The sequence below is a fragment of the Amblyraja radiata genome, chromosome 12, assembly GCF_010909765.2.
Source record: "Amblyraja radiata isolate CabotCenter1 chromosome 12, sAmbRad1.1.pri, whole genome shotgun sequence".
NCBI classification, from domain to species: Eukaryota; Metazoa; Chordata; class Chondrichthyes; order Rajiformes; family Rajidae; genus Amblyraja; species Amblyraja radiata.
Genome location: NC_045967.1, coordinates 46,527,906 through 46,539,587, shown reverse-complemented (window position 1 = coordinate 46,539,587; position 11,682 = coordinate 46,527,906). Strand labels below are relative to the sequence as shown.

Sequence of the window (11,682 nt, the reverse complement as noted above, 5' to 3'; positions counted from 1 at the left end):
CAGTAAATAATATTTAAACCATTCCAAAACTGTCTAATCCTCCATGGCCAGTGTTCTCAATTCCTAGCTCGTATGCATTATTCTTATTCCAATAGTTTGCTCTAGTCACATAAATTAAATAGTAAGTATCAGCTTAAAGTACAAAGGAAAGCAATCCCACTCTGCTGTGGTGCCGTTTTGTTGGGTTACCAAAAGTCGTAAAATTATTAAAATACTGTAGGAAGGAGCTGCAGATTTGGGCTTACACTGAAGGCAGACACAAAATACTGGAGTAACTCAGCGGGTCAGGCAGCATCTCTGAAGAAAAGGAATAGGTGAAGTTTTGGGTTGAGATCTTACTTCAGACAGAGTCGGGGGAGATGGGAAACTAGAGGTATGAAAGGGTACAGAACAAATGAGAGCTGGCACCGCAGACCAAGGAAAGGTGGAGCTCACAATGGTCCATTGTTGGTTGAGGAAGAGGTGATAATGAAGGGATATGAACAGTGAAACTCTTGGTCATACTAACCTTTCTGTCCTGGGCCTCCTCCACAGTCAGCATGTGGCCCAATGTAAATTGAAGGAACAACACCTCATATTTTGCTTGGACAGCTTACAACCCAGCGGTACGAATATTGATTTCTCTAACTGCAAGTAACCCTTGCTTTCCCTCCCTCCCCCACCCTAGTTCTCCGACTAGTTTCACCGGCCTCCTGGTTAATTTTACTGTTTATGTCATGTTGCCCCCTTCCCCACAGCTAACAACAAACCATTGTACATACCAATGATCATCATCTACTTTGATCTGTCCTTTTCACACCTTACCTGCTCTTTGTACCCTTCCATATCTCCCTCTCCCCTAACTTTCAGTCTGAAGAAGGGTCTCGACCCTAAAAGTCACTCATAAAGGTCATAAGGATAGTTGAATTAGGCCATTCGGCCCATCAAGTCTACTCGGCCATCCAATCATGGCTGATCTATCTCTCCCTCCTAACCCCATTCTCCTGCCTTCTGCCCATAGCCGATGACACACGTACTAATCAAGAATCTATCTATCTCTGCCTTAAAAATGTCCACTGACTTGATCTCCACAGCCTTCTGTGGCAAAGAATTCCACAGATTAACCACCCTCTGACTAAAGAAATTTCTCCTCATCTCCTTCCTAAACGAACATCCTTTAATTCTGAGGCTATGACCTCTAGTCCTAGACTCTAGCCACATCCACTCTATCCAAGCCTTTCACTATTCTGAATGTTTCGATGAGGTCTCCCTCTCATTCTGCTAAACTCCAGCGAGTACAGGCCCAGTGCCAGAAAACGTTCATCATAGGTTAACCTACTCATTCCTGGGATCATTCTTGTAAACCTCCTCTGGACCCTCTGCACAGCCAGCACATCCTTACTCAGGTACAGTGCCCAAAATTGCTCACAATATTCAAAATGTGCCCTTACCAGCGCCTTATAGAGCCTCAACATTACATCCCTGTTTTGTATACAAGCCCTCTTGAAATAAATGCTAGCATTGAGTTTGCTTTCTTTACTACAGATTCAACTTGCAGATTAACCTTTTGGGAATTCTGCACCAGCACTCACAAGTCTCACTCCCATTCCTTCTCTCCAGAGACGTTGCCTGCCCCATTGAGTTACTCAACATTTTGTCTATCTTCGGTGCAAACCAGCATCTGCAGTTCCTTCCTATACATTTACTGGAAACTGTTCTGCTCAGGGCGGCACATTCGTACAACTGGTAGAGCTGCTGCCTCACGGTGCCAGAGACCCAAGGTTCGATCCTGACCTCGGGTGCTGTCTGTGTAGTTTAAATGTTCTACCTGTGACCACTGTGGGCTTCCTCCGGGTGCTCTGGTTTCCTCCCACATACACCGTGCAGGTTTGTATTTAGATGACCTCTGTAAATTGCTCCAAATGCGTAGGGAGCGGATGCAAAAGTGGATACCCCAGAACCAGTATGACTGGGTGAACCATGATTGGCGTAGACTCAGTGGACCAAAGGCCAGATTCCATGATGTATCGTTCAATCAAGTCATTTACACCCAAGATCCAAGGAAACACAGAAATGGAACAAACCAGTTTTTCTAAATTCTAGTCACGAGTGATTAAAAAGCGTTGTTAACATTCAAACATGGTCAGATTAGGAGGCAAGATTTGAATATGTCATCTGTAATGGCAAAGTACCTTATAATGCTACTTATGAATTCATTACCCAAATTTCTTGTTTTAAAGTCAGAGAGTGATATAGTGAGGAAACAGGCCCTTCGGCCCAACCTGCCATAACTGCTTCTTAAATGTTGGGATAGTCCCTGCCACAACTACCTCCTCTGGCAGCTTGTTCCATACATCCACCACTCTTTGTGTGAAAAAGCTACTCAGATTCCTGTTAAATCTTTTCTCCCTCACCTTAATCCTATGTCCTCTGGTCCTCAATTCACCTACTCTAGGCAAGAGACTGTGCATCTACCAGATTTATTCCTCTCATGATCTTATACACCTCTATAAGATCATCCCTCATCCTCCTGCGCTCCAAGGAATAGATTCCCAGCCTCCTCAACCTCTGCCTATAGCTCAGACCCTCTAGTCCTGGCAACATCCTCGTAAATCTTTTCTGTACACTTTGCAGCTTGACATCTTCTTTCCTTTAAGGTGTGCCCAGAACTGAACACAGTACTCTAAATGTGGCCTCACCAACATCTTATACAACTGCAACATGACCTCCCAACTTCTATACTCAATACTCTGGCTGATGAAGGCCAATGTGCCAAAAGCCTTTTTGACCACCCGATCTACTTGAGACTCCACCTCCAGGGAGCGATACACTGGACTCTTACATCCTTCTGCCCCACACCACTCCCCAGAGCCCTACCATTCACTGTGTAGGTCCTGCCCATGTTAGACTTCCCAAAATGCAACACCTCACATTTTTCTGCATTAAATTCCATCAACCGTTCCTCAGCCCACCTGGCCAATTGATCAAGATCCTGCTGCAATTTTTCACAAACATCTTCACGATCTGCAAAACCACCCACTTTTGTATCATCTGCAAACTTGCTAATCTTGCAGTGTATGTTCTCATCCAAATCATTGATATAGATGATAAACAGTGACGGGCCCAGCACCGAACCCTGATGCACACCACTAGTCACAGGCCTCCAGTCCGAGAAGCAACCTTCCACCATCACCCTCTGCTTCTTTCTGTGGAACCAATTTTCTATCCATTCAGCTATCTCTCCTTGGAACCCATGCGATCTAACCTTCCAGAGCAGCCTACCACGAGGAAGCTTGCTGAATGCTTTACTGAAGTCCAAATATACATCTACAGCTCTGCCCTCGTTGACATTTGGTCATGTCTTCAAAAAATTCAATCAGATTGTGAGACAGGACCTACCACATACAAAACCATGCTGACTATCCCGAATCAGGCCCTGTCCGTCTAAATGCCTGTATATCCTATCCCTTAGAATACCCTCCAGTAACTTTCCAAAGACTGATTTTAAGCTCACTGGCCGATAGTTCCCAACAGTTTCCCTGCCTGAATAAAGGCTCAACATTTGCCTCCCTCCAGTCTTCCGGCACCACTCCTGAATTTAAAGACGACTCGTGAATTTAAGTCATCTTTAAGAAAAATGCTGTACGTTAACCAGCAAGGTGGTCAAGTTGCAATCACGAGCACAAATCATTCCCCACGTTTTCAGCAGGCTGATCATTTACCTAATTTCAGTATTCTTTTGATCCATGGTCTCCTTTGTTGTTGGCTGCGGCAACACTGGCATCAAGGTGTAATTGTTCACTAAAAAGCAGTTTGGGTCGTCACTCTGGCCTGGTACTTTACCCAAAGGATAATTCTTCCATGCAATTTGATCTGCAAAAAGCCAAAATTATACTTTACTATAGGTCAATGATTGTTCTACAGCATACGGCTTTGTCTCGTGTCTGAGTGATTAGAGAGGGTTGTGGCTGCAGCCCAGTGCATCTCACAAACCAGCTTCTCCACCACCAAATTCATCTATACTTGCAAAGCAGCCAAAATAATCGAGGGCCATTTAGACCCTGGTCATTGCCTCTTACCTCCTGTCAGAAGAAGATACAAAAGCATGATAGCATCTACCACTAGATTCAGGGCCAGCTTCTTCTCCCACAGTTATCAGGCTACTGAACGATTCTCTTATCCTAAAAATGCAGTCCCAATATCCCAACCTACTTCATTGCGGCTGGGTTTCCCCTCAGTGTTGAATGAACTTCCACAAGGATTGGTATCAAAACAGAATGATGACCTCTAGTCTACCGACATCCTCCGCTTTCCTCACATTCTTAAAATATAAAATACTCGTGTAAAATGCCACAGATTTATCTGACATTCTCAAGTACATAATCAGTCGAGTTTGGCAGGCTACCAGACCATGTTGAAGTCAGTTGCAAATTGTACCTCGCCTTATCTGACATGCACACAACATGAGAATCAGTAGACTGACAAAAGTCTACTAAGGTAAAAGCATCCACCATGTCTGATTCTTCCCACTCTAATTAAGATGGTGCAATTAATTAGATAATATAACGATTTCAGTGTCAGATGCTAGATAAAGCAGCTTGTAAAGGAAACTGGTATGCAATTGATTTCATAATATAGCTCCAGTGTCTGATCCCAGCTAAATTAACTAGTACTGGTAAAACGGAATCCATGGTTGTCAGTTATTATGAATAAACACTACACCAGGTAATGTCCTCACAGTTGGTATTGTTGGAGAACAATTACATTTTAGGCAAATATTGATGTAATTTTTATTTTATAAGTTTGAATTATCTGTCTTAAATGAATGTTTAAGTAAATTAGTAACCTGCTCATATTGCCGAACATAATTTGGGCAGCACAGTGGTACAGCTAGCTGGTAGAGGATTTGAGTATAGGAGCAGGGAACTACTGCAGTTGTACAGGGTCTTGGTGAGACCACACCTGGAGTATTGCGTACAGTTTTGGTCTCCTAATCTGAGGAAAGACATTCTTGCCATAGAGGGAGTACAGAGAAGGTTCACCAGACTGATTCCTGGGATGTCAGGACTTTCATATGAAGAAAGACTGGATAGACTCGGCTTGTTCTCGCTAGAATTTAGAAGATTGAGGGGGGATCTTATAGAAACTTACAAAATTCTTAAGTGGTTGGACAGGCTAGATGCAGGAAGATTGTTCCCGATGTTGGGGGAAGTCCAGAACAAGGGGTCACAGTTTAAGGATAAGGGGGAAATCTTTTAGGACCGAGATGAGAAAAACATTTTTCAGAGAGTGGTGAATCTCTGGAATTCTTTGCCACAGAAGGTAGTTGAGGCCAATTCATTGGCTATATTTAAGAGGGAGTTAGTGTGACCCTTGTGGTTAAAGGGATCAGGGGGTATGGAGAGAAGGCAAGTACAGGATACTGAGTTGGATGATCAGCCATGATCATATTGAATGGCGGTGCAGGCTCGAAGGGCCAAATGGCCTACTCCTGCACCTATTTTCTATGTTTATATGCTTCACAGTGTTAGAGACCTGGGTTTGATCCTGGCCTCAGGCGCTGTTGGAGTGGAGTTTGTACATTCTCCCTGTGGTTGCACCAGTTTCCTCCCACATCCCCAAAACATGCAGGTTTGTAGGTTAAATAGACTGCCCCTAGTGTATTGGGAGTGGATGTGAAAGTGGGATAAGGTAAAACTCGCATGAGCTGGTGATCCAATGGTCGGCGTGGACTCGGTGGGCTGAAGGGCCCGTTTCCATGCTGCACTAAAAACTAAATAATTAATGGCCAGCAAGGAATAGTTAACACAGATGTAACTGTATTAAAATTAAAAAAGAGAAATTTGCCATGGCAAAATTGATGAAGTGCATGGTATTACTGTAATAATTTAACTCATGATTAGAAGTAGGTCAGATGTGTCAACGATTCTTTTTAAAAGTCTGTAATATCAGTTTGTTTGTAATTGTCAAAATCTGGTGCAGCTGATTGTTGAGTTTTATTTCCTATGCAAGTATTATTCTACTGATATAATATTCCTTTGCTAACAACCTTAAACCAGTTTATCTAAAGTGAAGATGTTTGCTTATCATTCTGTGTGAAAGATACCCAAAATGGTTCAACCCTAGAGAAACCACAGGCACTGGAACTTGAAAAAAACACAGCTGTTTATGAGATTGCTGTTGACGCAATGAAGAGGAAGTCTACAATGTTATTTTCTATGCCTTATTCAACAAGGGAGTTTTTGGAGTAGTCACTAATTACTTAAATTGAAAATGTTTCCATTCCATAATACTTAAAATGCAAATTCTACATAAATTAACCATTTGAGATAAACCAAAGCAGAACGATCAAAGCCACAGCATACCTGTACATAACTGCCATACTGATCCCTCCAGGGATTGAATGGTTTCTGTTAACACTTCAAGGTTGATCGATTGTGACTGCTCCTCTCCAGTGGTGTGGACCACCACAGGTTCAGTGTCCATCAGGAAGTCAGTATGCACCGTGCTAGTTAACTGGTTTGATGACTCGGACCCATTCATCACTTGTAGGTTTTCCACTGTGTGTACTGGTAGATGATTACAGCCAATTGGAAAGTCAGAAATGCTGAAGGACCCTGGTTCCTGAATGTATATAGAACAGAGCTGGAGGAGTTTCTGTTGTGTGGTAATGGGCAATGGAGAGTCCGTGCCAGTTAAATTCCTGAAATGATACAGCAAAAGTCAGGTCTTATTTTGTCTTCATTTGATTCCGTGCTCATCAGTTTTAGAATATAACAAATCTAAAATAGCAATTATGGGTTGCTTGCAAGAGCTATATTAAAAATAAGGATTTTGATCATAATAAAAGCTAGCCAATGATTTATAAGTAGCATAAACTCAAGCTTCAAACAAAAATACTATAAGTTTACAATACATTTTTCAGGCTATTAGGACATGGCTTTAACATGGTCTTCTAGTAAAAATAGCTAAAAACAGGATTGTTTTGTTCAATAAAGACATTGAGCATACTTATTTTTGAAACAAAGAAGGGGTTTGACCCGAAACGTCACCTATCCATGTTCTCCAGAGATGCTGCCTGACCTGCTGCATCATTCTCGCACTGTGTCCTTCTACTTAATTCTGGAATATTGATTAAAAATAAAAGTTTTCTTAATCTATGTTGAATGTTTTTAATTTGCTTCCTCTAATGCTGCTTTACCATGCCTTAAGGGAATAGTTTTTGTGAAGCACTTCGTCAAAATCCCTCAAAGGTGAAGATCTCTACCAGACATCTACTAAACTTCCTTTTATCTGAAAAAACAGTGGTTTTAATTCACTAATCTTTCCTCATAACTAAAGTCTATAGTGATTCCTTGATATGGTTTTCATAAAATTGCCTATAGTGTAGCAAAAAAATCAAGGGACTGCAAAGGACAATATCCAATAAATATGAAGATAGACACAAAAAGCTGGAGTAACTCAGCGGGACAGGCAGCATCTCTGGAGAGAAGGAATGGATGACGTTTTGGGTTGAGACCCTTCTTCAGACTCTTCAATAAATATGTCCTGAGCCACAGTGGCTGGGGGTAGGGAGGGCATAAATAATGGGAGTTGTGTGCAGAGTGGCAAGATCTATTTTTGATGCCCAATCAGGTTTTTCCTGTTTAAAAACTTAATATGTGCACAAAGATAGCTGTTATTATTGGTGCTAATTATCTCAGCCATGTGACACTGATGTAGGTATTCGTTAGCTAGGTAATATTTGGCTTATTTTAGCTTGACTTTAGAAGATACAACATGGAAACAGGTCCTTCAGCCCACTGAGTCCATGCCAACTAGCAATTGCCCGTACACTACTAATATCCTACACACTAGGGATAATTTACAGAAGCCAATTAACCTGCAAATCTGCACGTCTTTGGTGTGGGAGGAAACCGGAGCACCCGGAGAAAACCCACGCGGCCACAGGGAGAACGTACAAACTCCGTAGAGGCAGCACCCCCCGTAGTCAGGATCAAACCCAGGTGTCTGCCGCTGTAAGGCAGCAAGCCTACCGTTGTGTCACTGTGCTGCCCACACATTGACTGGAATAACATAAATAGCAATTGTTGCTCTTAGAGAAAAATCATATGTCACTTATTTTGTGGATATGAATCAGATTTTATTACAACATAGGAGACCATTTGGCCCAGGGAGATGATACCAGCTTGTCAAGCAATTCCACCCCTCTTTACTAACAAAGGCAGTTGTCAGCAAAACCTGCATTTGGTGTATGGCTGTTACTTTATTGAAATAGTATTTTTATAATTAAAGAACTACAAAATTTGTCAGATCTGATTCATTACTCATAAATCCATATTGGTTTCTTTAATAAGGAATGATTTTCTAAATGAATACCAATTTTATTACACAATGTTGTCTGGAAACTTACCTGCTGATGCTGGCCTGGGAAATTACCTACTAATTTTCTACACTTATGACCAAAGACATTTCAGCAGCAATGTTCTAGTTTCTTTAGAATAACTTCTATATTGAAACATAACCAAATGTTTCTAGTTACCTCCTCTGCTCTTCCCTCTCTTGACCTCAGTATGCAATCAGTGGTCAGCACCTCCAAGCGGAGGACGGATTTTATTTTCAGGACTACTTGCTTTCCCTTTGCTGCCATTCCTACTCTTACGTCCGTTTATTTCAACAACTGCTTTTCTGTACAAAACTGATACAGGTGCACAACCTTTTATCCGAAGATCCAAATAACGAAAAGCTCCGAAGAAAGGTCCTTGAAGACGTTCACCGAGGGTGGCCTGCAGAGGTGACAGCGGAACCTCCGGTCGGTCCTCGAAGAAAGGGGAACTAAATCCCCATTCATAAAAGAGGTGAGGGTATATTGCGCGGGAGGGTTCATAATTGACAATCTGCTGCTGCCTGCCGAGTTAAAAAGTTCCCACGGTAGACTCACGATACACAGTGTATCGTGAGTCTTGCGTGGGAACATTTTAACTCAGCGGGCAGGCAGCAGGAGATTGTCGCTCCCTTCAGTTTCACCCCACCTACACCCCTCTGCTTCCCGGCCATGGGTGTGACCCCTTTCCTCCCCTCTCCAGCTCCCCGCCCATTGCACCGGCGCGGGGGCTTTGCACTGTCTTCACGTCGGCGATGCCAGCAGGTCAGTGCGAGTCACCGGAGACGTCAGGACCAACGGGACACCGACCCCCCAGGCCCACTGCAAGCACAGAGATCCCAGAGACCCACAGCCAGCAGCAGCCCAGCCCCGTTCCAACTCCAGAGGAACACGCTCCCCGTAGGGACAGAATCTGATGGTGTGCAAGGTACGTCTTGTTCTTGGGGTTGCGGATGAGGGGGCGCAGCTCGGGCTGTGACGTCTCCGGCCACCCCCCTGTACAGGAGCTGAGACTGGGAACTGTGGGGTTGTTTGCAGTTGCAGAGGGAGGGGGCAAGGGCGGTACAGTTCCCAGTCTCAGCTCCGGTCTAGGGGGGGTGCCAGAGACGTCAGGACCAACGGGACACCGACTGCAAGCACGGAGATCCCAGAGACTCACAGCCAGCAGCAACTCTAGCCCAGCCCGTTCCAACTCCAGAGGAACCCGGGTTGCGGATGAGGGGGCGCAGCTCGGGCTGTGGGCGAACTGCCACTTGTCGCTGTAGCGGCCCATCGGGGAGCGGGTTCCTGTTGGTCCTGACGTCTCCGGCCACCCCCCTGGACAGGAGCTGAGAGACGTCAGGACCACCAGAAGCCGCTCCCCGATGGGCCGCTACGGCGACAAGTGGCAGTTCGCCCACAGCCCAAGCTGCGCCCCCTCATCGGGACACCGACCCCCAGGTCCACTGCAAGCACGGAGATCCCAGATCAGCAACTCCAGCCCAGCCCCGCTCCAACTCCAGAGGAACACGCTCCCCGTAGGGGCAGAAGCTGATGGTGTGCAAGGTACGTCTTGTTCCTTGGGGTTGCGCAGCTCGGGCTGTGGGCGAACTGCCACTTGTCGCCGTAGCGGCCCATCGGGGAGCGGATTCCTCTGGAGTTGGAGGGACAGGGAGACACAGCAGCTTTTGAGAATGGTGGGCAATCACTTCCAAAGTCCTGCCCACACAGTCAGTACACCTACACTTGTCTCCCGCACTAAGATCATCTCGCAGAGAATGATCCCAGCCTAACCCTCCCTATTCTCTCCTATTCTGCAAGAAAAAACTACATTGAAGACTCAAACTCGCGATCGAGTAACTACCGGGATCGAGGCGCAAACTCGCGACCTTGCGGATATGAGCCGAGCACTCTACCACTGAGCCAGCCGTTAAAATCTCCGCTAAAAATCTTCCAATCCGAAAGCCGAAAAATTCCGAATTACGAAAAGTGTCTGGTCCCAAGGCTTTCGGATAAAAGGTTGTGCACCTGTACATCTCCAGCAAGAAAATTAATATTTTCATCTTTTCAAATAGCTACTTCATTTTCTTTCCAATTTATTTTTAAAATCATTTCTAAAATCCCTGATTTCCTTTTGAACAGCATTCCCAACTTTCATTCTATTCCCACACACTAGTCCTTTTTTGCTTATCCAGCATTTTTAGAGTCTTGGGTTTCCTGAATCACAATTACCCATTATAAAGCATGAACAAAAGAAAGAGTTTAACTCACTGTTGGAGGAGATGAGGTGTAGCCTGACATGGTGCTGCAAGACAACTTTTAAGAAGATCTTGCCAATCTAGTAGACATGGAAATAAAAACAACTGCCACATGCTCCTCTTTATTTTCTGGCTTCGTGGAAGGCCCTTCACACTTTTCCCTACACAGAAAAAGCAAAGAACAAATTAAAGCGATAATACTTAATCTCTCCAAAGTGCTTTTTAGGCACTCATCCTGATAGCAGTATTTTCATGGTTAGCCTGATAATCAGTTTAAACCAGAAATTCTAAAAATATGTAGTTCATAACACCCTGAACTATTATTAGATTAACAGTGATATAGTTGTACGTTATTATTGGAAAGGAATGCAGCAATTTGCCATTGCAAATTGTTGTAAAGAAACCAGAATGTCTGCGTCACTCATAACGTGCCAATTTACGCACAGACCACGAGTTGCTTAGCAACTGTTTACAGGTTCCCCGCAAACCTACTTCCTCATGTGATTACATTCCACCAGATGCATTCCTAACAATTTTATGTTCTCTCAACAACTCCTGCCATGACTTGCACTTCTGCTTATTCTTCTAGTTATTCCTACTACTTTTGAATTTCTAAGTATCATTGGAGTGACATGCAGCTTTAAAGTCTTAATTTCACAACTTTATTGTTTACGGAGGCTGAAGAACCAGGGCTATATAGGCACCGAGTGAGGCACTTTAGAATTGAGTGCGTAAAATTCTAAACTTGCCAAATAAAGCAACCATACAATTAAAATGTTGCCAATGACCCCCCAAATGACCCTCGGGCTACTAGACATCCCAGTAGCTAACCACTTTAATTCCTTTTTGCTTTCCCATATTGACCTTTCTGTTCTGGGTCTCCTCCATTGCCAGAGTGAGGACACATGCAAACTGATGGAACTGCACCTCATATTCCTCTTGGGTAGTTTACAACCCTGCGGTACCATTGAATCCTCCAATTTTAGGCAACTACACAACACCCCCCCCTCCTCCCTTTTCACCCCATAACCCCACCTGGACTTGCTCCTCTTTCTCTCTTCCCCTTCCACCTACATTTGTTCC

The 11,682-nt window shown here is 44.0% G+C and overlaps 1 protein-coding gene across 1 annotated transcript in view; it reads right to left on the bottom strand.

Moving 5' to 3' along the window:
• las1l (LAS1 like ribosome biogenesis factor) overlaps window positions 1-11,682 on the bottom strand; it is a 39,398-nt gene that overhangs the window by 2,202 nt on the left and 25,514 nt on the right. The window contains 3 exon segments of the mRNA XM_033030708.1: window positions 3,702-3,852; window positions 6,345-6,682; window positions 10,613-10,760. Coding sequence (XP_032886599.1) covers window positions 3,702-3,852; window positions 6,345-6,682; window positions 10,613-10,760 — 637 coding nt within the window.